Here is a 26,987-nt window from a genome sequence, read left to right as displayed (position 1 = left end):
GCCGCCTGATGTTCAACACTTCTTTTTGTTTTCGGCGTAATAACGCCGCTCCCCATGCCGGTGAGCTGGCAGTCAGTCGCTGTTCCAATCTGTTCGACCAGTCTCAAAAAAAAAAAAAATAGTTTCCCACTATTTCATACTGTGATGGTGAAGGCTGAGACAGAGCGGCAAGTCCCCGAGAGTCCGCTGTGTTCAGTGCACTTTTAGCGGGTCCCGTCTCTGAACGCTTTGAAGTGACTCGGCCACGGGGCCGGACCCCGCGCCCCCCTCGCCGTGCCCCGCACCGCCCCTGCTCCGTCCCGCATCAGCTGCCGCCGCCCCGCTCGGGCGCTGCCACTTCCCCGCCGAGCACGGCGGGTCCCGCCCGGCGGGCTCAGGGCGGGCACCGCTCCCCGTCCCCCCGGGCGGCGCCGCAGCCGCGCTCCGCAGACACCCGGCAGGAGGGAGCCCGGTGGGCCCGCCCCTCGCTGGCCCTCGCCCGCGCCGCCGCCCTTCTTCTTCTTCTTCTTCTCCTCCTCCTCCTCCTCACTTTCTCCTCCCCCTCGCGGCAGCCCCGAGCCCCCTCCCCTCGCTGCCGAGCCCCGACCGCCCTTCTCACCTCTCACGGTCCGAGAAGGGGGCGCGGTTGGGAGGGGGCGGGGAAAGGAAAAAACCCGCACGGGAGGTCCCCGCACCCCCTCCCGTCCCCTCCCTGCCTCCTGCCCGGCCGCGGCCGCCAGCGCTCCCGCCACACCGCTCCCCGCGGGCAGGGGCGCTCCCGCCCGGCGCTGTCGGGTCCCCGCGGCCCCGCCCTGCGCTCGGCGCCTCCGGCCGGGCAGGGGCGGGGACAGACGCGGGGCGGGGCCAGTTTGGGGCCCGCCCCCTCTGGCCCCGCCCCCTGCCGCGGGGCGGGAGCGACGCGCGCCGCGTGTGGCGGGGCGGGGCCGGGGCCTCTCCCCTCGGGCTGTGGCGCCGCGCGCCCCCTGCCGGCGGGGGCGTGCCTGTCTTCCAAAAGCACGAAACCGAACATTTCCTTAGCTGCCCACTCCCCCGTTTCAGAGAAATAAAGCTATGGTGACACAGATCGCAGCCTGTAGCCTCCCCTCTGGAATCTGTGCCTGTGTGGTGCTGAGGTAGCTGCTCCTCACCGCCTCATGGGCGAACACACGCAGCCTCTTCTGCCCTCGTCGAGCAATGCCTTACCAGGGAGTGCTGCCTTCCAGAGATGGAATGACTTTCTAAATTAATAGACTGTGTGACAGCATGTAAGGGTGCACGAGGCCACTGCTGAGGCATGGCAGTGCAGGTTTGATGCAGTAATGAGATAGTTAGTTCTTGCTTTGTTTAATTCTGCATGGAAATATGGCCTGTGTGGCTGTGTGCTTTGTCTGTCTGCCAGTTCTCACCCCGGCTGGCTTTAAATGATTGAGCTAATTTGAACTAAACTTGACTAAAGGATAGGGTTTTCAAAGGTACCAGTTGTTCCAGCTGTGCAAAAATCATTAGCTAGGTGGAGAGTAGCGTGCCCTAAGGAATCTATTTTCCAGGTCTGTTTGTGGCCAGGCTACACACGCTGAACTGCCTGAGGATAGCAGTGTCTAAATCTTAAGGTGCCCCTGGGGAACATGCAGACAGATCACATCTGGGCCCTCTGAACTCAGAAATGAAACTAAAATGTGCCGTCACAATAGCCCTAAAATAGATATTCCCCATCTGTACTGCAGAGTTCTTGGAAGCCTTCTTCTATAAAATCTAAAGCTCAACATATTCCACAGGTTAATACTTTTTCAACCTGAACTTGGGTGGGATCCTATAGGGTAATTTCTATTTTGACCTTGGGCACTACCAACAGCGATGACAGTCTGACTATATCAGAAAGGGACAGATACTTGACAAAGTCTTCCTGCTGTTTTCCAGTATTTTCTACACTCCTTCTGGACAGATGGGATGGGTGAACACCACGCAACCTTGAAAACAGGAAAATATAAATTGATACAGAAGATACTTAAGGGGCGAAAACAAAGTAGAGCTAATTTGCTAATGGACGACATAAATTGCATAGTGTTATACTTTTTAAATTCATATCTATGATTTTTTGTATCCTATTACTTCTGTTCCACCATACTGCCAAAAAATCAGTCCATTTTGCTTTGGTTTCATTGCTTTCATTACATAACAGCGATGTATTTAAAATATCATATTAGCAAACTTCTATTCCCTGCAGCTTTGTTAAGTCTCTTTCCATAGAATGAGTACTTCTACCTGCCTTACTCATCTTCTGAGATAAATAGATGACGAGAAGAGTGTTTCAAGTTTTTAGAGCACCTCTTATTTTAATTTCAACAGCATTGCTTTGTTTGGGTAGTACTCAATATTTAATGGGTTGTAGGAAAAATACACATCAGAAGACAGCTTTCTGAATTAATGAAATCCTTTATACTTTATATACTCAATATTTGAGTCAAAATTTGAGGGTTTTTTTACATATGCATTATTCAGAGTACTTTTATTCAGAACATTTCAGAAATGTTCTTTGCAGTCTTATCTGCAAGAAGAATTTATGGAATATCATGGTGATTGTCAAAATGAAATACTTCACTTTTTTAACTGGAAAGCTGAGTTGAAAAATTGTGACTACAATGTATAGAAATAGCAATGGCTCTATCCAGTCTTCTTGTGGTGTAATGAGTAGTAAAATACACACTGAAGACACTTGACAGATTGGCAACACATCTGTTATCTTTTAAGAATACAGCAGCAATGATAATATGAACAACTCATTTCATTGTACCTAGCCCATCACTTATTGCCAGATCAGAAATTTTAGATTTTAATGACCAAATAAATAGTCTATTAAAGTCTCAAAGATCTTGTGTTACATAACATTATCTTCCCCCTAGCCCCAATGCGTATATATATAAATAAAACAATGAAATATCCATATCTGACTCATGTGGTTCTGACTCATTTTTATAATGAGGGTCTGATTCATTTTTTTAAAATCTTCTTGGTCAAATGAGAACAGAATTCCTCCCCAAAGATAATTAATTTACTGTTTAGAAGGTATATGAAAGTAGGTATTAGGGGGTTCTTAAAACAAAACTACCCCAAATGTATTGAATAATTTCCATGCATGATTTTTCTCTTATTTTCATTGTAGTCCGTGCGTTTTATCTTCAGTATATTCAGTTGTATCATCCCCATCTATGCCTACGTAAGAGCAAAATGTGGCTTTCTGCAGCTTAATGTAACAAGAAGTAAAAAGGAAAGTCATAATAAGAAAAGGAAATGAATAGATGTTATTTTGCATAAAGTCTGCACTAAGTTAAAAGCTGAAACAGGAAGGAAGTTACCACCACTCTGCTAGATGGTAGCGCTTCAGTGACATGTGCTTGCTTTTGAGAAAACCAGCAATCTTCAAATTAGTATTAGGAATAATTACCGTGTTTATATTGTGTTTACCTGAATTTTTCAAAATACATGAAGGTGAGTGATCAGCTTTTATTTATTCTGAAGACTCTTATTTATTCTGAAGTCTGATTTCAATTGAAATGTTGACACGTGCTTTCCTAAAACTGATAGTTAGGATGCTGCACTCATATGGACTTTGAAAAAGATATAGACTCTTTTTATTAGATTGTTAATAAACAGAGTTAATTATATGAGACAATTTGAAAGGAGTTTGTCATTCACTTACATACTCTTCAAAATTTTTGGTATTTCTATGCAACTGTATTTTTGCTACCTTCATCATGAAGAGGGTAGTTAAATTGCTTATGTCCTTTTATACCAGGTTTCAATGTCTTAAAAAAAAACTTAAAAAAAGTTTTTATACTTAAATGTCTATAAACCTTTGTACAATTACTATCCGTTAATGAGATGTTGTCTGTGAAAGAGATATGCAGTGGTAACCTGCCAAAAAATAGAGCGTAATAGGTGTAGCAGCAGTGCAAATCTTTTAGCACAAATGTCAAATACACCCTAAGGGCTGATACTGGACATGGGATGAATGCAAATACACGTCTGTAAGTTATGCGTTGAGTGCTTTCTCAAAAATCCATAAATAAATTAATATTAAAATAGTTTTGTCACATCCCTTCCTAAGTAAGCATTTGAAGAGATAAATGTTATAATGAAAAGCATCCCTTTGACAAATGTTGTGTTTTCTCAGGCATCATGAAATAATTTATTTATGAAACATAATTTTCTGAAAATATTTAGTATCAAAATATATCCAGATTAGGTTACTTATATTTGTTCTATTTTCAGTAACCACAAAGAATAAACATGCCTGTAATTAGAATATCATGTATAGACTTTTATAATTTATAAATGAACAAACTTGGTAAGCTGTCAGAAGTTTTGAATAGCATAACATTGATAAATCTCTTTAAGATATTGGAATAATTAATGTTTTACCTCCATTCAGAAGCAATCAAAGTATTTGCTAGAACAGACTATGCAAATAAACAATGACATGACTATTACTAGAAGAAAACATTAACCTTACTGTCAAACATCAAAGATTTTTCCATAATAATTTTCCTAGATTGCACTTATTGGAGATGCTTTATGCTGCAATAGTGTGATCACTGCAGTTCTTATATCTACATAAAATCTTAATCACAGCATGTCTAAAATAAGATTGTGAAGTATATGACCAGAATAGACTTATATTTGGAACAGCATATAATTATATTTGGGAAATTAGAATTATTGCTGTATTTTGGATATTTTAAAAACTCTATGACTATATAACAGACTGGGTAACAATGTTTGAATTACATGAGAAAGTAAATATGTTGAATGATTTATTAACAAATTCTAAGGATTTTGGTTCATTGGAAACTGGTTTTATTTCAGATTTTGTGACAAACCCAATATGTAGAGAATTTTTGGTAGATGTTTCAAATTGCTGGTTACTCCATGAGTCTTCAGCAGAGTTGTTGCAAATCTTTGAGACGTGAAATACAGTTGCTGGATCTTCCTCTGTGAGTGGTTCCTAAATTAGTGGCAGAGACTTCCTAAGTACTGGATGTTTTATCCCAGGGGAAGTTCCAGCCTTTATTTTCATTCTGGAGAGGGAATAAAAACGGAAATTTCTCATTAGACAAAAATTTAGGGGGAAATCAATTTGCAAAAAACAAGCTTTAAAAAATTTATCAAAAGAATACATTTCAGCATTGCCAGAAGTGAAATGTTTCCTTTATATTTGTAAAGCAACCCACTTGTTTGGTTGCAAGTCATTGAACCTTTGAACTACATTGCTTTAGGGCAGGAGGTGGTCGTTTTGGAGTCTGGTGCTTTCAATCCCAGACCTGTCCCCTGGGTCCAGCTACTTGATGGAGTGTATTTTCTTTAGTCTATCCATTGTGTATTCCCCAGCTTGTACTGTAGGCCTTGTATCTCTACAATATTATGTAACTATAGTTTCCATAGGGAAATTATCAAAATGCAACTGTAAGTACTGCTGCATTTATTCAAAATCAGATCAAATGAAAAAGAGTCAAACCAACCCTAAGTGAAATATTTGGGATTTTCTTAAGGGGAAGCAAGTTTTTTACAAATTCCAATTTTCCCTGTGAATAATTTCATTTTAATGGAATTGGATTTTCTATGGAAAAACACCCTGTAAATAGAGGCTTAGTCAAAGAATTCGATAATCAAAGAACTTCCTAACATTAAGCATGCAGATTGCAGGTCTTTCAATATAAAGCACTTTCCTAAAGTTACTTTGCATGGTTTTATCTCAGCAATCCTCTTAACTCTTCAGGCTGCCTGCATTCAGATTTCGCAAACCCCTTTCCATATTTCTAGCTATGTTTACACTTGGGAGGGTACTTCCCAGTCCTGAGGTAAGGAGCAAGCCTCCTATGGATATGGCTCTCTGTCTGCCATATAATTCAGTGGGAAAGTCTAGTCTTGTTGTAGTGTTTCTTAACAGTGCTCAACAATATAGATCCCTCCTTAGAAGGGTCACAGTCCTGTGACTCGGAAAAAAAACACTTTACCTATGCTAGATCATAATTTGATTGGCTTTCTCAGTAGAGATCTTTCAAGAAGATGGTAAGCACCCTTCCTAACACAACAGCATTCAAAGTTTTTCCACTCAGGTGATATGCTTTTTCCACACCTACTACATGGCTCACAGGTAGCCCTGGAGCCTGTTTAGCCATGTGTGAAGTTCAAGGTGGATTTCACAGTGCTGAGCATAGATTGCTGTTACAGCTCTGTCAGCAGATTCTCAAGTCCACATACAGGTTTCTTGGTGAAAAGGGTATATTAGAGAATTATGATTTGTTGTCCTTAGAAGCTGTAGCAGTGGTTTTGGACTGGTTGCCCAGGTGCACACACGGCTTGCCATGAGAGCAGAGTAAGCATTCAATTTCTCCTCCTGGCTCATCTCCATAGAGAAGTTCTACACAAAACATCCCCTTCAGCTGGAAGAATTTCACCTCAGGAGGCTGCTCCATGCCAGGTTGTGTGGGTCAGATTGTAAGCATTTCAAGGAACATGTTTTTTCTTGCCTCAGGGAAAGATCAAGCCTTAAGTTTTGTCTGACATTTTTCCTTTTTTATCAAAATTAACTTTTTCTTTCCTGCATAGGACGTGTGTTTTACATTTCAATTTATTATGTTTTATAAGGAGTTTATGACTCTCTCACAATAGTGTTAGTAAAGTGAAGATAATTGGCTTTGGCATTGGACTTTCGATTTTATTTCTGTATCCTGTCTGAAAATCCTGACTGAACCTTTTCTGAGGTCAGTCTGCTGCTCTGCAAGCACAGGTGGCCTGTTGAAGCTGTCAGATTGCAGCTGAGCACTGGAGCAATTAAAAGCTATCTTTTACTCTCTATACATAAAGACTTATGAACATATTACTCCAGTTGCTCGTAATGGGAGTTTGAGGCAAAATTACCTCTTCCTACAGACGCAAGGGTACTACTAGAATTGGAAACACAGCTACAAAACTATAGGTTAGTGCTACATCAACTCTGGGAAGTGGTTATTTGTATTTATAATACATGTTTCGTGTCGGGGTCACAGAAGTATTTTATTCTTATTTTTTTTTATACTGAAAAAATAGTTCAAAGTTAACAGAAGTAAAAATTTGCATGAAAAAGTTCTACTTTTATGTGGAAGACCGAATGACACTCATTAATAATTAACTCTGTGGTTTTTGCTGCTTGCCAGAACTGCATTAATGTACTCTAGCTACAGTACTTTCATGCTGAAATTTGACTATGAATACCAAACCTAATAGTCATAATTAAGGTTTCTGTTTGTTGACTGAACATAAGTGAATGTGAAGGGTGTGGGTGGAGGGTTCAGCAGCATTTTTGTGTATTTTCACTGTGTGGTTTCAATGTCATTTGGAAAGAAAGTTTTCATTCTGATTATAGCGATTTTAGAACATAATTGTACTGGAGATTTGCAACTGCACAGTTCCAGGGCTATGTTCCCCTTCCAAACATGTTGCTTTCATCTTCTTTTCAAGCACAATCAAATTGGAGCAGCTTTGAAACAGAAATGTGTCTAGATACCACTGCAAATTCAAGTTACTATTACAAGAGATTTCTTACAATTCAGCAAAAAAATCCAGCATTTATGTTCTAGGAAGACATTGTGCATACTTTCTCTTAAAAATTATGCATTCAATGTGCTGTCATAATCCTCAAGAAAAAAAAGTGCATTTCATGGTAAGATGGTTGAAGGATTCATTACATGGCATTTCAATGTACATATTTGTCCATATGTCCTCTCTGACTGTCTTGGTGATACAGTACTCTTTCTCTTACAGCTAACACTGTAATTGTGTCATGCATGGATACCTGTTCATCGAATAACACCACTTTTCCCCTTTGCACTTTTAACAATTCTTGCAAAAGAGCAGTGCAAGAAAGAAGAGAAAACCAGAATATTTTGCTGAAGGCCATTATAAATAATTCTGATTTCCAAAATATTCCATGTATTTGCCAGTCCTCTGGGAGGGAACAACAGTCCCATACTAAACGTGCAGAGTGTGAATCCAAGAGGAATGTGAATGTTGATCATCAAGGATCAGTAGCTAAAAAAAGTGAGTGAAGAGAAATACTTACTTTTGAAGCAGTTAATTACAAAATAGAAGACATGTTTTTATTTTGTAGTTAAAAGAAAGTGGTTCTCTATGGTCTTTGCAAATCTATGAACAATGTCTTTTTTTAGCTTGTCTTTGCATGGCTAGAAAATGCAGGTTTTATGCCAGATTCTCAGTGGCATTTGTTCCTGGCTGTCAGTGAAACATATCAGTAGCAAAATGTTGATTTATTTCCTTTGAGGATCTTGGATAAAACAGGGTGAGGGGGGGGGTGTTATTTCATTATCTTTAGGGGGCTTTCTATTGGTCTGGAAGGTGGGTGCTGTGAGAAGAGTACCTTAGCCAGCAGCCACCTGGAATATTTCTGTTGTAAATTCGACCTCTGCCATCTGGCTTTTATGAACACTCTTATAACCCCAATTTTGTTCTTTTAATCTTGCTAAATTGTCTGATATATTTAATTTATTTTTAAGGAGTTGTACTTTATGATAATTTTTCATGCTGAATTTACTTCTAAATGCCATTGTGGAACTCTATCTGTAGATTGCTGGTATCGTGAAGATAGGCGTGAGAAAGTATCTGAAGAACTAATTCAGTTGGTAACTATTCAGATGGCAGCAATATAAGAAATAAGCATTTTTGGTTTTGTAGTCTATGATACCCACAACTGTGTAGTATCAGAAATGGCTATGCTTGTTTTATAAAAAGCAGCACTGAATAAGGAATGGTGCAGCAGTACAGAGAAGAGTTCAGCAACATCCACATCTTTTCAGAGCAGTAGCAGCACATTCTTTCTGTGCCATATACACTTGCAAATATCTGGAAACTTTAAGGGGAGAGGATGCTTCTGTATGTTGCTTTTCTAAAATTGTCAGCAACAGGGGCAATTGACCAAGTCCTGAATATAAGAAATGCAGTTATTTTCCAACCGCAAAATTTTCTTATTACGAAATAGCAGTCTTAACAAGTATGGAATATAAAAAGTTATATGTAGACAAACTCAGTTCTCAGTTATATCTGTACAACTCAACACTTTTTACAACATCTCTCACCTGTTTCTTGTTAACGTAGCACAAGTCTCACAGCTTGTGTAGTTTGAAGTGAAACAAGGACCTTCTGCAACTGATAGGAGACAGACTGTGTACACTTCAAATCTCTGTCATCGTGTGGCTTTTACTGGGGTTTTATTTTTTTCGTAGCCTGATTTTTGCCTGTTACCTTTGACAACTGACAGAACCAACAAAAACCTGAAAACCTCTGAAGCTGACAGTAAAGCAAGAAAGGGGCTATAATTTGCAGGGGAAATACTATTTGTATAGGTAATCAATGCTCTCCAGATCTGCTCAGTATCCATTTGTCCTTTTTATAGCCAATAATGTAAAAACCAACTATATGTTTTTGCAAATGAGACAGAAAACTTACTGTTCTTGAGAGTTGTCTCTTGGTCTACCACTTGTTGTACAACAGTTTTGTTTTAATTTTTAATTCCAAAAGCAAAACCTTGAAGTGAAAACAGAAGATGTTGTTTACTTTTATAAATATTTTAATTCTCTACAGTTTCCAATAAAGAAGTAGAGCATAATACTTATTACCTGATGATAATACACATCAACAATTCTATAGTCGGAGGAAGAAATGCAGCCGAAGAACACCTAAATCATTCTTGTCTAATGGCAATGATGGAAGACCAAAATGACTGTATGAATATTTCACTGCAACTGAAGTCTTATGTGGAATGTAAGTTACAACACAGAATCACAATGGAAATCAAATCAGAAACAATCTTGATAAAGAGAAACAAATGTTGCAAAAAATATCTAGTAGGTAGTTCTCTGCTTTCAGCAATCATTTGAAAGTATTTAAATATTTCACAAGTAGAGAATACTATTTTGATCATCCCTTAGTAAAAGACAATCGTTAGTAGACAACTAACAGTTTTGATAGTGATCTAAAGCAGATTAATTGTGGCCTTTTTTTTTTTCCTAAAAGAAATACAGCAAAGTAATTGTCTGTACATTGTCTTTTGCTTAGCAGCAACAGACTCAGAAATTACACGTGCGAAAAAACCTGGAATTACAGTTTTCCATTCCTTGGTAATGGCATGACCCTGTTGTGTTGGAGGTAAATTTAAAAATCCCTGTTAACTTCGGTGGTAGAAGAATCAGGAGACAGGTTTGACTTTTCTTAGTGTTGTACTGCAATATCCTACTGTACAGCCTCACTACAGTATGCTTAAAAGATAAATGCTCAGCTGAACTAGGCTTAGTTTTCCCTGAGGACAACCTGCAGTATGTATATTTCTCTTTGTGCTGCAGGAGTTTTCTAACGGATTGTCTGATCATGGTCACAAATTCCATTCTGTCTATATGCAACACTTATCATTTGGAAATTGCTGAATTATGACATTAATTTGCTTTTGTATGGCAAATGCATTTTATGCTGCACCTTTGTTGGAAAAAAATACGTATTTTGGTGTTGGCTTAACCTATGTTAAGTAAGTCCAGGTAAAATCCTAGAGAAGAAAGGGCAACTTAGGGCTGATTTTTTAAAAAAATAATTAGGTCTAGCTATGAAAGGAGCATAATTTGTAACTTGCCCTGCTAACTTGTGCTAGTACTATGAGCTAACCACCCTTTGCTAATGCTGATTTACTGAGGTAGTAGTTATCTCAAATTAGCAATAAATATTAACAACGCATCTTTTTTTTCCCCTCTTTACTTCAAAACAAAGCTAAAGAGGTGCTCAGGGCTTTTACTAAGAAGGGCTGATACACAAGTCCTTACAAGCCACTACAAGATGGGGTAGGGTGCTCTCTTTGAAAGGAGCCTAAATTACTGTATAAAAGATATTTTTAGTTCTGAATTAGGAGAGATGATCTGTGCCTCAGAGAGCCATGGAGTTATTGGCACTTACCACATGAGTTCTCAATGGAGAAGATACACGAGGGGAGATGGAGGTCTAGTTATACTATTCTAAGTCAAGGAAAGGGAAACAGTGGTTTGGCTACAGTCTGTAATTAATTTCTTTATGAGTCTGAGTAATATATTTGTTTTTTAAAATAGTTATTTAACAGTGCTAAGGTATGCATTGAAGTGCAGCTGCCAAAATAGTTTGAAAGGTCTTTCAAACAATCGGAGAGGAAAGTTCCCCACATCCTTTCTTTGTCCTATATAGTCCTGGCTTGTGCTTGCGGAATGTGGGTGCATTTCTGCAGCAGCTGTTGTCCAAAAGAGCAGCCTACCTCCTGCACCCAGTCCCATGGGATTCTCCCCCAAGGCAGTTTTAGTTAAAACTCCCCAGAGAGCTCCTGTAGGTGGCATTTCCTCACTTTTTTATAGGAAAATTTCTATAGAATACCTTCTATATAAGGTAGAATCTTATCTTCTCCCATATATGAAGATAGACCAGGAAGTTGAAAATGCCAGTACTGGACAGTGAACCAGTTCCTTCTGTGCTCTATCCAGATAGAGGAGACATGTTCTACCCTTGTTCTACCTTAAATAAAAATGTTGATCTTTGAAGCATTTTCTTCCTTGCTGAGTTGAAAAGTTTTCATTCACTTAGCTACCTGTAACTATTTCAGCTCTGGGGAGATAAATACAGGTGAAAATTAAGCTAAATTCTTGATAGGAAATTTAATTTCAAAAACCAGAGAAGGCTGAAAGAAAAAGGCATAATCTCTTTTGTTTTGTTTTGTTTTGTTTTTATCTATGGGGATAGACACGATCCCAAACCCTACCAAAATAGAATGTTCTGCATTTCTGTGCTGCTTAATTTTATCTCTTCTATGTTTTGTGGACAGATCCAATGTGTATGACGAAGATCATTTGGCTCACTATGATTCCAGTAGTTTTTGTGCTTACTATTTCAATCGTCATCTACAAAATAATCCAAGAAAATAAAAATATATGTAAGTAAAAAAAAAGTTAATCTGCAATTTCAAAACTGTTGTTTATTACTGTAGTTCAGACACTGATATTTTAATTGTCAGATGGTAAAACCTTCTTAGAGAGGGACTGAAGTACTTGGATGACTGACAGTATCACCTCTCACCTCTGAATTGTGGATGCAAATTCAGCCTTGTTGATGGTGAATGAACTGTGGGGTTTTTGACAGATACTTGGTGGCCTATGCTCCTTAGTGATATGAACTTCTGGTTTCACAGGGATTTCAGCAGATGAAACGATTACAGCTGAACTTTGTGGAAGGTTTTAAGCAGAAATGTCAATGACCAATATAAGCGGATTGAAACAACCTTTTTTTTCTTACTGAAGATGATTCATCTAGGTCATGGTCAAGAAAAATTACAGGACTGATAGGAGGAGATATGCACTCAGCTGTCTGTCCTAAAAACTGGCTGTCTAAATTCATTGGTGGTGTAATCCACTACAGGTCAACCAAGCTGTTTCTTCTTAACCCCAGAGCTGAATTAATCCTGGATAAGATTTTTTTCTCTTTGCTATTATTTCAGCAAAGAAAACATTGCTGTGATTTGTGAACCAGTACTATTGACTATTCCAAGTGATTAGAACTTTACTCTGAAAGAACTTGCCCCAAGTTCAGAGACTGAAATGATTGTTTCTGCATTATACCTTCACCAGCCAAGACAGGCTCTTCCTATGTAATTCACTTGGGATACAGGCTGAAATCAGATTTATGGTGTTTTTTCTAGCAATTGAGGAAAGCAAGAACAAAAGTGTAGGAGTACCCTGAGCTTGAGACTTTTGAGCAATCAAGTCCTCTGCAAAAGAAACAATGCAGAAAATTGACCACTTGTCTGCTGCTGGTCCTTGTTTTAGTTCCCAAGTCAGAGGGAGGTGGTACAAGGAGCACACTCCCTTTTGTCTATATGAAAAGAATATTACTTAACCTGTTACTTGAGAGAATAATGCTTAGGTGCTTTCACAGCAATTTCCTGAGACTTTCTGCCTGCGTCAGCCCTGAGTGGGCAGAATGCTTCCAGACAACCAGCATTTAGTTGCTATTATCAGGCTTGTGTCCATTCCCCTTGTAGTTCAGAAGTGCTGAGTGGAGACTCTGGTCAGAGGGGTAATAAAAAATGATAAGCCATATCCATTTCCCTCATCATTCTGATGTATCCACAGGTAGTTTTGTAACAAAAGAGCAATAGGAGTATAGCTTTAATCATAACTGAAGGAAGAAGAGTTCCCCCCCAAAATGTTTCTGTGACTTTTTTTTCCTAATGTAAATACTTTATGCATATATGTTTAATGAATAAGCAAAATAGTTGATTGAAATGTCAAATTTGTGTCCCCCTACCCCAATTCAAGAAACTCCTTACCAGATTATCTTGGTTAAAATACATGGTCTTTTACTTATTGTTAGAACCAAATTCTGATACATATTTTATGTATAAAACCCCCCCACAAAGTGTAAATCAGGTCTTTATAAGTGGGCTATTAAGTGCTCTAATTTAAAAGACTTATATTTGTAATCTGAAAACTACTTATAAATGTCATCTAGGATTTTCTATGCTTTGAGTCATAACATCTTATTTTTGATGAACTATAAGTACTGATAATTAATTCTTTAATACCTTTATTCTTAAACATCTTAAACATCAGTTGTCTCTTAAATGTGTGTTTTTTAGCATCATCGTGGACACAAGCAGGGAGGACAAGATGCCTTTTGAGGCTTCTAATTACTGATTTGCTTCTAGAATATTTCTGTTAATTGTTGAAAAGTGGGTTTATGAGTTAAATTTATAATATATAACATAATAAACAACATCGACATGTTACTGATGAAAAGAAAAGCACATAAAGTCAGATTTAAAGGCTATATTCCTGATGTGTATATATCACAGTATATAATTTTAACTGAACCTTTAATTGCAAGTCTACCTACTGCTTTTTTTCAGTAGTGCTCAAAGAATACAGAAGAACATTACTGTGTTCCTGAAACAGCTGCTATGAATTTTTCCATAATTCATTGTCATAATTATTAGTTGTAATTCAGTTAGTAGTTTTTCTCTTAATTTCTGAGCACCACTGAAAGCTGTTAGGAGATATGGAATTATTCATTTCCTCTTGAGACCTTGCAAGACATTCTGCTAGGCAGACACTGAGACTTTCTGAAACATTGTTATTTTCATGAGTGAATAAAATAAAATATCCACATAAACTTACTGGAGGTTACAAATGATCCATGAGAAAGCTTTCCTTCTAATCTGTGCTGAGACTAATACATTTTGTTTAAAACAGATTATAAACACAGAGTAGCAATATCAGTTTCTACTATCCTAAGAAGAAAGGGTTCCAGACATTCAAGAAGAACCATATCTGCTACTAAAATTCCTCCTTATCCTGGTAAGTAATATAAAGGTTATAAAAACCAGTTAAAAAATCTTGAGGCCCGAGGAGGTCAAGAAAGATTTTTTAAGTCTTTCTTGTCAAGAAATGCTTCAGGTTTGTTTCAGAGTTACCTTGGTCCTACACAGATTTTGTCTGGCTTATGTTATGGAAATATTTTTGTATGATAAAGAAATAATTCTGACAATAAATCTGTAAGAAGACTTACATATGTCATGTGGGAATGGTTCTCCCAGTCTTCCCAGAGTGTTGCATTAACGACTTTGAGGTTTTTAACTCCTTTTCATTTTTGATCATGTTATGTGCCAGGTTTGAGGTTTGGCAGCTGAGTGTTTTGTGTGTGTACGAAAAGTATAGAGAGATGTACACGTGTGTATGTATGCTCTATGTGTTTATGATTCCTGGTAAAATCTGCTACCAAAGCATGAAATATAGCAGGACTCAGAAAATGGCTCTGCTGGCACTTTGTAGCCTATTTCTAGGATAAAATTCCCACAAAGTACAATTTTTGTGTTTCGGATAGGAAAGAAATTGTGGTCTTCCGAGAGTGTAGTATGTTTTAGCACAGATAAATTAAATGGCATGGATAAACTCAAAATTTTGATTCTAGAAGTTACGGTTTGGTAACAAATCTCTGTGTGAGTTACAATTAGCAGCTACAGCTGTCAGTGTTACTGACACGGCTAAAAGATGCTTTAATTAATTTCATGGCTTCTGGTTTCATGAAGGGAGCTATATCTTTAAAAATATTAACATGAACATATAGAATAATAGCTATAAATGGCAAACTAACCTCCCTCCAAAAGAAGAAAAATACAAAGCCAGCAAATAAAAAAATTATTTTAGATTTGGCTATGCTTGAGTACTTTGCTATTTGGCTTGTTAGTTCTTCAGGAGTAAGAGGAGATGCAATAATTTCTCTCTACAACTCTGTATTTCATGGCATTTCAATTTTACCTAGAAAAGGGTGAATAGCTCCTTGTCTGTCTGAACTCTCCTGTGAGTACAATTTATGCTCCTTGCTCTTACAGCACTGGCTACCTCTGAGATATATTTATGAGCTCATTATTTTCATCCAGCAGGAAAGGAATTACTTTTCTGACATCTATTGTCTTGACTAGCTCAACTAATACCATACCTGTTTTATCAGCATGTTCACAATGGCATTTTTAGTGTTGTATATCCAAAGGTATTTTTGATGTGGAGTTTTACGGAAATTCTGATCTAGTTTTACTAGATTTTACTGAAGATAATATGAATTCCTTATTGGTCTGTCATTCTCACTTCTATGTGACTTCCACTTCAATCTATTTGTGTAACCCAGAAAGATGTTTAATTGCATGAATTGCTGTAATAAGATTATTTTAATACAAAATTCCTTGATTTCACACACCACAATTTCAGTCAATCCAATCAATTTCACAGTTCATACCAATGTAATTTAAAGTGGAGTCAAATCCATATGAAGAGTTTATTCTTTCCACAATTGCTAAGTTTAAGATTTGCTACTGTGATAATGGATTATAAATAGCTATAGATGCCTTTGTTCACAGCCCTTGATGATATTTTCACTATCATTAGCGCATAGCTTGCAATCTTGAAACAAAACATTGAGATCCACTGAAGACAATACAGCCACCCTGGAAACACAGTAATGAGTACTTGAGAGGATGTGACCGTATATCATACAGATGAAAAGATGTATAGGTACTACTAAAAGGTTATTCAAAGTTCAGAAAACTATAAGGGATGAAAAAGAACAAAACCTATATTTTGAGAATCAGAGTCAATTCCTAGGTGGCTCAGAAAATTACTGTCTTGATGTCACTTCGGTTCTACGAAAAGATAATTTACAGCACGGATGCCTGTTATGTGAAACTGTTAGTGGCTTTATGTACGTGAATTATTGTCATCAAGTCCAACAGCCAGAGGAAAGGGGAAAAATGTTCTCTAGGGTAGGATTAAAGTTACAAAACTTCCAAATTAGTGGTGCTACAAGGGTGTAAGCACGTATAGTGAGGACAGGGTGTTTTAAAGCATTCTGGTCATAAACGTTGTCTAAACATTGTCTGTGCTGTTAAGGCAAAAAAGAACACATTAGAGTGTGGGCTGTACAAAGCAGGTTTTCTAGACTCTGGATCTGGTCCTGCCATTGTATTTATGTATAATAGTCTGGTTCTACCACTGTATTTATGTGTAATAGTCCCTTGAATGGTATGAACTGACAGAACAGAGCTGCCCTTAAATGCAGCCACAAGAGAAGGGAAAGTCTAGAGGGTGCTTTTTTCTTTAGTGCAAGAAGTAAGTATTTTTTAAGTGGCTAATCTGTATTTCCAGACATAGAACAATTTTGTATCAATGGGACTTGATAGTAACACGTGGAAACACATGGCAAATAACCCACAGAAGGAATGTAACTTCCTTGCTTTGTGTTCGCTACAGAGAATCCTAGTGAGATTCCCACATAAGAGACTTTTATTACAAGAATTTCTTTAAGAAACTTTCTTAAATTGAGGAGGCAGTAGAAGAGATTTTAGAACAGTGTAATAAATTAATAATAGCAATTAGAAGGACTAGAAAGTAACCCCCAGAGTGTTTTAAAAGAACTCAGATAGAAACTGCTGAATTATCATTGCAGCTTACTGCTTAAATCAGCCTCAGTTGCACATAAAGGGAAGGCAGTTATACTTACCCTGCTGTTATTCCTTTTCCTTAGCTCATTTTCCCTATACTACTTTAGTACCTCTATGTTTAGTACTACTAACTGATTAAGTGCAGCTGTTCTCATATAGTTGTATCTTAAAAAAAAAAATCAGCCTGGGGGCATGGTACAGAATTGCTTGTTGGGAGCAGGCCGGTGTGTGTGAACTGTTTGCTACTTTATATAAAAAAAAACCCCAAACAACAAGTTGCATAGGAAGCAGATTGTATAAATCAGGGCATTCAATACCTAAGCTGAATCTGCCCAGCAGGGTCTGGAAGTTTCATTAATATAAATAATGGGTTATACTTAAGTGGGAGTTTATATTACTAGAATTCTACCTCTATAGATTTGCATTTAGACTTTCTTTTCCTAGAGTAAGAATGGCATTCCTTGTTTATTTTTCTCCTATTTTAAAAGTGACATAAGGTGTGTTGAAATTCTGTGCTAGAATTGGACCATGCAGAGAGGGAATCATATGGTTAATATCTTGTTATTACTGTACAGTCTCTGTGGGCAACCTTAGTTCAAGCATAATGCCTTGTCCTACATTTCTCAAACAGATATATTCTCATTTTCAGTGATACTCCATTGGCTCATGGAGCCACAATTTGGTTTATTACATTTTAGGATACAAATACAGGATTCTTTGTCTCACACTACTGGCTCACAGTAATACAAAGTTAATTTTCATAGATGGTAATTTTATAAATCATCCTGAAAGAAGGACATCACAGTATCACGGTGACAACTGGGACTCAGAGAATAAAACCTCAGGGTTTCTGGCCTGCAATTGTTTCCTGACTGTTCAGACTTTTTGACATTCATAGCATTTGATATAAGTGGGCTTGACAGCTGTAATTTGCACATAAGAAACAACAAGACAAATTTCCTCTTGGTCATTTAAATTCCTGTATTGTTTTCTGTGCTACACTATTACAATAATAGTTCCTCTCCTACATGATTAGAGGAAATAGGGGAAATTCTGCTGTCTCTCTGATGTGTTGCTACAGCTTCAGGTTAGTTGACAGGTTGGAAATAGAAGCAAATGCTGACTCAGTAGTGTCAGGGCTGGAATCCCAGCGAGTTCAGATTCACTCCTCCTTGTATTCTGCAACATATTTTCTTTTTAACGAAGAGAACAGGTAAGATATATCTTTTACAGTAGCACATATATGCAAAGCCAAGAAAGGAGAAATCTGTTTAATCTTGACCAATGGAAGTATCAGCAACTTCGTTCTTATCCCTCTCGGTTCCTAACATAACTGAATAGTTGTTTTTTCCTCTGCAAGTGAAATGAATAATGCTGGGAAAAGCAAAGCTTGTCGTAGTATTCAATATTTAACAGAGACTTAGATGTTTCTGAGGTGCGACATTTCCAGAGAAAAGTGCAAAGCCTTATTATCACTTTGAGGCTTTTTTATTCTTCAGATAAAAAGGAGGATAAAATCCATAGGATGCAGGTAACTTTCGGGAGCTTTTTAAAGCCCCTGAATGCTTTCCATAGAGCACTGATGTACAAGAGACCTTTTTTCTGCTTGATTTACATGCATGCAGAACACTGTTACACACAGGCACTGAAGGGAATATTAGCCTACATTCACATTCTCTCCAGGTTCATCCTGGAGGTGAAACAAGATACATTGTTATTTTTTTAAAACTACCCCAGTTTTATTTTGAGTTTGCTTTTCATATTCAGTTGCTTAATGGCAAAGATCCAAACTCTACTTTTTGATTGCATTTGTAAAGAGAGAAGCCCAAATGATAGTCAGTGGAGAAGGAAAGTAGCTAAATATAAGTAGCACAGTTTATCCTCCTGTTATCAACTCAGTAGAAATCCGTTTTTAAGCTTACAGAAGTAATGGATGGTCAGGGATAGGATGGACCTGGAGGTAAAATATTTTGTTCTACAGTAGTTTTTTGACAAATGCACTGGATCAACAACTCTGCCTTATTTGCCTGACAATGCTATTTCTGCATTTCCTTATCTGTATCACAGCAAGATATCAGGGTCGGTGTTATCAGTGTGCTAAAGGCATCACCACACCTTTCCTGCTTCTGAGGTTCATGCTGACGTCTTTGTTAACAACATGGTGATACGCAGTATCTCCCCCTGTGTGTGACAAATGAGCTGAGGCCACACCATGTGTGCCTGAGTGGTAATCTGTGCTGCCCTTAAGTGAAAATTAATCAGGAAGTTCACACTCTAAATTTCAGTTGTTTCTGCTTAACTGATCAAATGTAGGGTTTTGTATTTTGGGGGACTCATATCAGGACCTGAGGGTGACCTGATATTGTGTCAGGGAAGGTTTAGGTTGGATATTAGAAAAAGGTTCTTCCCCCAGTGGGTGGCTGGGCACTGGAACAGGCTCACCAGGGAAGTGGTCACAGCCCCAAGCCTGACAGAGTTCAAGAAGCATTTGGATGATACTCTCGGGCATGTGGTATGACTCTTGGGGATGGTCCTGTGCAGGGCTTAGAGTTGGACTTGATGATCCTTGTGGGTCCCTTCCAACTCAGCACATTCTGTGATTCTATGAACTCCAAATCTGCATGCTTTTGGATTTTCACTACTAAGTAAATTTCAGGAGCAATTTATTTGCCTACCTTCAAGCTGCTTCCCAGGAAGACTTAGGATCAGCATGTTGTAGTCCTACTGGTATTAAGAAGAAGTTAAATACAAAACATGGTTAGTACTTTCAGGAGTTCCTGATGTGTAGCTGTGTCTCTGGGCACTGAAATCTCACTGAAAACCTCTTTGTATATCTCTGTCTTATGTTCAGATATGTCTCAATTATTTTCAAACTTGCATATTCAAGTTCAACACTCTGCAGGTGTACTTGCTGTTTTATAATATGGATAAAAATTATTTTAACTTTCAACAGTGAAAACTAGCAAACAACAGATTCTACTTACTGCACAGACCACAAAGATACTGCCTGTAATTCCTGAACAAGAGCACTGTCATGCAGATCAACTCTAGATCTAGAAGGTAAGTAAACATCTTACAACTCTGATTACTCTGTTTTGCCTTGTATTTTTGGAAGTAATAGTAGGCAATATCTGCTCAAAATAAATTACTACTTTGTCTAGCCAAGTATATGAGCTGAAAAACTGGATAATGTTTTTTGTAAGATGTAGGTGGCAGGAAAAGAGAATCAATTTTCCTTCTGCTACCAAAAGTGATCTATAATCAAATGTGTTAGCCCATTAAACTCTGTGTGTCCCTGCAGGTCCTGGTGCAAATTCTGACACTTTTTTTCTGGTGTAAAGTATTGTGTCCTACACTTCAGAAATGTACTGACATTTGTTTCTGACAAGGGCAGAGGAAAAAAAGCAATTTGCAAATGATCTCTGAAGAAAATCCCATATTTTAAATACATAACTTGCTGATGAAATTCCCCAAACTAAAGAAATCGATCACCCTGATGTTCTCACACCAGTCAGAAGGAATGACAAGAAGCTGGTTTCCACTTGGAACTAAAACTAGTCTCCCACTTCTAACTTTCTCCAGGCCTTGTGCTCCAGTAATTGTTTCAGGAAGTCCAGATGTAAGGAAATAAGTCTGGAAAGAAATGTGCGCTAAGAGGTATCTCTTCCTGAAAACACTTGTAATGTCTCGAAACAGAACAGATGCTACTTGAATAAGTAATATAGACAAGGTTATGCTACTTGAACAGATGATATTACTGTGTGTGGTAATTTTTTAGGTTCAAGGCTTAAGGAGGCTCCTTCTTTACCTTTATTTAAATTGGATGGAGTTTTATATTGAAAACTCAATATTATGTCATGCTATCTTTTTATTTCGTTAAAAAGAATTGATGTACTGAAGAGCAGTTTGACTTTTTTGCTTCATGTGGAACCATGAAGATGAAATTGTAAGTTGAGAGCAGAGCTAAAGAATAAATTTTTCAACAGCGTTGCTGACAGAAGATGAGATACTTCCATAATAAATTAAAAACTGTGCTAAATAATTTTTTGGTGTTTGAGTGAGTCTGGCTGGGTCATAGGATGGTGTACTACAGTAATTAAAAATACTGACCACTTTTTAAGTGGTTGCCATCCATAGATGTTACGAGGACTTACAGAGATGAGCAGTTGTTATTATTACTGTTCTAAAACGAGAATATCAGGAGGCACAATGAGATAACATGACTTGGGAAGTCTGTGAACATAACTGAGAGCACCTCTCAGATCATCTGAGTTCAGCTGTTTGCCGTTTGGACTCAGCTTCCGTGTGAGTAGGCATTTTGCAGGCCCCATCAGCCTTCCTGTAGGGCAGCTTCTTCCTTTTCTCAGAGACTCCTCCCAGCCATTTCAGTTCTAGATCATTTTTTTTTACTGATATTGTAGTGTTACATGACATTGTGTGAAAATATTAATAAAGGATGTGGCTGCAGAGGCAGGAACTTAGATCTAGATCTTGCCTTTCATGATGTTAGGTTTTGAATACATTTCTCAAAGGCATACTGTCTCAGAGCTAAACACTGTGAAAATAGTCAAAAGCGCTTTCTGCTTTAGCTTTCTTCACTTCCTCCAAAAAACCACTTCTCCCTTCCTCTGATAAGGTCAGATTCAGCTCATTACTACTTGTGTCTGTGTGTGGCTCAGTGGCTACCAATGCTGCAGCTACTGAAAAGCTTGCTAGCAAGAAGTGCTTTTGGTTACCAAGGCTGGGGAAGGAGATTGTAATCTGCTTTTCTCATGAGTGCTGGATTTGTCTCTATGAAGTCTCTACAACGCTGCTAAAGACTAGTTTGCTCAACAAGGAGGAGCTGGCTGTGCTACAAGTGCTGCACATGAACAGCTGAGTTCTGAGGCTGAAAAATGCCAAAATGATTAAGTTCCAGAATTGACAAAGACAGTTTTAGACTACATTGACTTGATAAAACCTGTTTTTCTGCCAGAGAAGGAGGTGGGATGGAGATAAGAAGTATCAAAAAGATCATCTTTGTATCACACTGACTGCTGCTCCCCTGAAGCATACGCATTTCAGACCACTGATACGAGAACCTCCTCAAACAAGGAAGGGTTCTAGCCAGAGAAATCTGAGTGAGCTCCTGGGATAGTGCCAATCTCACCCTTCCCTGCTTCAAATCTGGCTTCTGTCTAGTTGGTAAGAGTTACCTCCATGCCTGCCCTGGATCAAATAGGCAAGACAGGGACAGGCAAACCACTTTTGAGCTACACTTCTCCTCATTTCCAGCCAGCTGAAGCTGCACTATTAACCACAGCACAGCGTTTGATTCTCTGTCAGGAGGCTGCCTACACAGCAGCTGTGGTAGTTGTAACAGCAGCATGAGAAGGAGGAAATAAAAAAGCAAGGATCACTCTGATCACCATCATTATTGCTACTGAGCTGGAGAACCTGCTGATGGCCTCAGCAGTGGCCCTTAACCCAAAACAGTGAAAGCTGAAAGGCTGAACGACATTATTTTTGCCCACAGGAATGGTCAGGGGAGACTGATTTGCATATTATTTGCTCATTGCTGAAGTTTGCAACAGGGAAGTATTCCTCTTGTTAGTGGATTGAGAGAGATACCTATAATCAATTACACATTGAAACTTTCTGCTGTGTTTTTCTTTTCATGCCAGAAAAAGACATGTTTCTTTCTATAAGTGTATTTTAAAGTCTTTAAGACAATACTGTTGATCATAAAATATACTGATAAACATATGACCATATGTTTATAAATATACTTATACCCCATGTGTTTGTATGTATCTATATATCTGTGTGCATGCACAGAAATGCACAGACATGCTTAATTATTTACTATCACGCTGACAGCTAATTCAGTTAATAAAAAATGCACAACTTCTGCGCTTGTGCCTTTGCCAAAGGAGAATCTCTTCAGCATAGGTTACGTAATCTCTGTGTATTTTCACAGTAACTATTATTTTTACATTTGAGTGCCGAAGGTAAGAATCCTCCTCTGTTTTTACCATCTTTCATTAAACTACCGTATTAGCAACTGCCCTGGAAAAAATTAATAAGCCATTTCTCTTAAGTGTTTTAAGACAGTCCTCTCCTTACATATGTCATGGTTTAGAAATGGTATTTTCCAGTTTAGTACTCCTGCTAAAACCACATTGCTGCTTGCTTCCCCTCCCACTCCCCCTCCAACTGGAAGCATAGAAGGCACAGATCACGGTTTGAGTTAATATTAATAACAAAAGGTATAAGACAAAGAAATGATTTATGCTGCTCTTCAATCTTCGGGTGATTGGGGCAGAATAAAAGCCACGTGTTTATAGCATGAAGAGAAATCATGAGGCCTCTCCTGCAGTACTGCTCTCCTCTGCCTGTTTAAGGGGAAGCAGCACTGTATTCTCTGAATCAAAAGCAGCATTAACGGATTTCATGAATGACTAGGGACAGAACACTGTTCTATTTGGGGAAATTAGAGACCGATACAGACCTGGCAGTTCCTGGAGGAAGTGCTGCCATTTTACAAGAAAAGAAAGAAGAAAAACTAAGTGTCTTAAAGCCAACTGTTGTGGACTTTCCTTTTTTTTTCTTTTTTTTTTTCTTTTTTTTCTTGGAAGTGCCCAGTGCTATGCTCTGACCTGATGCTAGATCAAATTCACCCAAATTGGTCACTATTATCCCAAACATTTTATTTACTGCAATCTCTTTGACAATCAATGTCCAAAGGGAAAGATAAAACAATCTTGTTGTCCTACATCCCATTAATTCTTTTAATAAAATGGGTATACATGATAAAGGCTGCATAAAAGATAATGAAAGTTCCACATCAGCAATTGCCAATGATTTTAGTACACTGCCTTTTGCCATCAGTGCTTTCAACTCTCTTTGTAAAGAGCTTTGAGATTCTTGAACATGTAAGGTGCTTCACATCTCTGTATTTCTTTCTGAGTGACAGTGCTGCTGTATAGTCAGATAAGACAAGTCAGTCTCCCAGTGAACATAGAATTTAAGGCAGGATCTTATCTTCAGGTGAAATGGATTATAACACTGGACCACAATGTGGATGACAGGTAGGGACGATGCACAGGGGAAGCATGTGTATGGCTGAAAAGATGAAAACCTCTTTCAAAGAAATTGTAAAATAGAAGAATTTGATGGGTCCTTTTACTCTCTTACAATCTGAGAAGCATGTGGACATGAACCCTCCTATGGCCACAGTAAATAACTAAGAGTATGAGAGGTTGATTCCTATCCAGCTACACTCACAGTATCATCACTGCTGTTGTTTTCTAAGGAAACACTCCCCTAGCAAATTAGAAATGTGATTGTGCATATTCTAGTCTAATGCCAGAAAAGTTCAGTGCAGATGTACCTAGGGTATTACCTGGGCTTTGGCTCAGGCCCCTGCTACCTTCTTGAAGAGGTCTTTAAATGCCGTCATTGCTGAACTTAGTAGCACAAACAGAAAGTGCAGCTAAAAATACTCTTCCCCTGCTTTTCCTTATGTGACTGTGACTTCACAAAAATGTTTTCATATTTTAAAGAATCTCTCTCTCATCTGTCTTCAAGCAAGACACCCACAGAAACAACAGAAGATAGATATTATGCAGAGAAAACAGTGAAACTCATAAAATATTCTAGCAAAGACGAGTACCAAGTGTGCTCAGGAGAGAGAGAAAGATTACAGTTAAGCTGTTTTTCATGCGGGTGTTTGTGAAGAATAGTAGGTGTGATTTTAAATTGCTAGGATCCTTCCAATTATCCTTTTGACACCGTTTCTGAAAAGCACTGCTTCAGTGCTCTGAAGTGATACTACTGGAGTTAAAGCTATCATTAAATATGGAGTGAAGCTGCTGAAGGCAGAAGTTCCTACTAATATACTGACCTACTGGGTTTGCCAGTTGGCTCTTTTTGTTAGACATAATTTTTTATACTTTCAGTAATTTCTGTAGATAACTATGATGCTATGATTAATGCCCTCATGCAGCTTTAAATGGTTTTCAGAACTGTATTCACTCAATTACATTTGTTTTTTAATTACGTTTGTTTTTTAAGTATCATGAAAGGTAATTCCTCCTCTGTTTCTGCTTCATCTTAATCTTACATTAAAATGAAAACTCCTCTCAGTACAAAAGAGCTCACAGAATCAGATTGCTGAGCACATTCCAGGGTACTTGGCACAGTTATTGGGTCCTGCATAAAATGCATGCCAGGATGTGTTTCTCTCCAAAACAGACACAAAGGGTTCCAAAGGGAAGCAATCCTGCTTGCTGGCAGAACTGGACTGTAAGGAGCACTGTGCAGGCTGTTTAAACCCACTGTTCCATTAGCCAGCATCAATTTTTGATGCATGGTATCCTGCCTACACTTGTCATTTTCTAGCTCACTTCAGCAGCTGCTGCCTCCAGTATGATTTCACAGCCAAGGTACATTTCTTATCCCAGCTCTTATGATGTAAAAGAAAATGGAGACAGACGTTGTAACTGGGCCTGCAGCTACAGGAACTACCAGAATGGGTGACAAGTTAAATTTGCTTTTTCACTCAGTGTGCAAATAAGAAGAACAGAAATCCTGTGCTTCCACACTGCCTCCCTCTTCTCCTCCCTCATCATTGCATAGTTCCCTAAAAAGTAAGCTGAACTTGATTGAGATCAGAGCATTTTCATATTTATTGTTTACTTTGAATACATAGTCATTGTTTACTTTGGCTGAACACCAAGTATCTAGTGGGCCTGCGCCCAGTCTCTCCAGAGGGAAGGGGAGGGGGGAAGAGGGAAAAAGAAGGAAAAAAAACCCCTACAGAACTGAAGCTGCTAAGAAAGGGTGTTTATGTTTACACAAAGAGGGAAGATACTATAAACACTATACACATAGAGAAGAACTAAAAATAAAGATACTTCCCCACAACTGATGCTCTTCTCCCCTGAAGGAACTGCCTGACTGCTCCGCTCAGCTACCTGGAAGAGAAGGGGCCACTTGCTTCCTTCCCGTCTATTTTATATCTGAGCTGACATAACATGATATGGAATACCTTATTGGTAAAATACACATTGAATGACCTATCCTATTTCTGTTTGCTTCTCAGAGAGAGTAACAAACCCATTACACTCATCACATGTTACTCTGGGAGATGCAGGCCAAATTTCAGAAGTGTCATCAATGATTACTGAGAAGCATTTCACTTGGGAGTGCGGAAAAAGCTGCTTTCACTTCATTATTTCCAAATTTGTCCCTCTGTGTATCAGTACAGAATGGCAAATGCAGTTGGGCACAGAGGGGCACTTCAGCCAGGTGAATATGATAAATGCTCTCCAGGGCAGCTTTTGGCTCAGCTTCCCTGAAAGTGGGTAAGGCCCAGTGCTCCTCACTCAGGTTGCTGTATCATGCTCTCATGGGGCAGGTATCTGAGCCACCATTCAGCTGTCCAGTATCAGTCTTAGGCCTTTTGATAAAATTGATGTGCATCGTCTATTTTGTCTGCCTTTTAGTTCCACTGTTGTTGTCTTTTGTAATAAAGAGGAGAATTCATTACTGTGAAAGCCAAAATTACAACATTTGAGATAAATTAGGAAAGACCTAACTAACCTCCTCTTTTTTCTGATACTGTTTTCTTTAGTTTCAGGTATTGCCATACGATATACCATGACTACTGGATGAAAGAAGACACATTGTACACCACAGAAGAAAGCATCTCCATTTTGACCATCACTGGAACTCTTTGGTATTAAGAAAATATGAATGATGGACAAATACATTTTGCTGCAGAAACTACTTCAGTAGGAGATTATAGATTTCACATCTACTTTCAGTTCTTTTAGGATTCCTACGTAATTATATGATTGTGAGATAACCCTTGCAATAATTACTTTCTTCCATCAAAGAAGAAATTTATTTTATATATTCCAAAGGATAAGAAAGTCTGTTTAAAGTTAGGATTTATCCTCCACTTTCATGAAATAAGCACAAT

The 26,987-nt window shown here is 38.4% G+C and overlaps 2 protein-coding genes across 5 annotated transcripts in view; one reads left to right on the top strand and one right to left on the bottom strand.

Annotated features, from left to right (window-relative positions):
• Window positions 1–711, bottom strand: part of KLHL5 (kelch like family member 5) — a 58,641-nt gene extending 57,930 nt beyond the window's left edge. For both annotated transcript variants that reach the window (XM_027642866.1, XM_027642867.1), the window contains exon 1: window positions 599–711. The gene's annotated coding sequence lies outside the window, so the exon portion shown is untranslated. The remainder of the gene's footprint in view (window positions 1–598) is intronic.
• Window positions 712–1,051: 340 nt separating this feature from the next.
• TMEM156 (transmembrane protein 156) lies at window positions 1,052–26,707 on the top strand. 3 transcript variants are annotated; one of them, XM_027642820.1, is made up of 8 exons: window positions 1,052–1,754; window positions 3,140–3,465; window positions 7,780–8,055; window positions 9,613–9,792; window positions 11,858–11,965; window positions 14,280–14,384; window positions 19,974–20,080; window positions 26,637–26,707. In XM_027642820.1, exons 2-7 carry the CDS (start codon window positions 3,366–3,368, stop codon window positions 20,069–20,071), a joined length of 867 nt encoding a protein of 288 aa, XP_027498621.1. In that variant the 5' UTR covers window positions 1,052–1,754; window positions 3,140–3,365; the 3' UTR covers window positions 20,072–20,080; window positions 26,637–26,707. The 3 variants fall into 3 exon arrangements, with proteins under 3 accessions (XP_027498621.1, XP_027498623.1, XP_027498622.1); XM_027642822.1 differs by lacking the exon at window positions 26,637–26,707 and adding an exon at window positions 20,603–20,843; XM_027642821.1 differs by lacking the exon at window positions 1,052–1,754 and having other exon boundaries at window positions 2,670–3,465.
• The last annotated feature ends 280 nt before the right edge of the window (window positions 26,708–26,987 follow it).

This window comes from Corapipo altera, unplaced genomic scaffold (genome assembly GCF_003945725.1).
Source record: "Corapipo altera isolate COAL_440 unplaced genomic scaffold, ASM394572v1 22, whole genome shotgun sequence".
Taxonomy (NCBI): Eukaryota; Metazoa; Chordata; class Aves; order Passeriformes; family Pipridae; genus Corapipo; species Corapipo altera.
The sequence above is the reverse complement of the archived record's forward strand: the minus strand, read 5'-3'. Positions and strand labels throughout refer to the sequence as shown.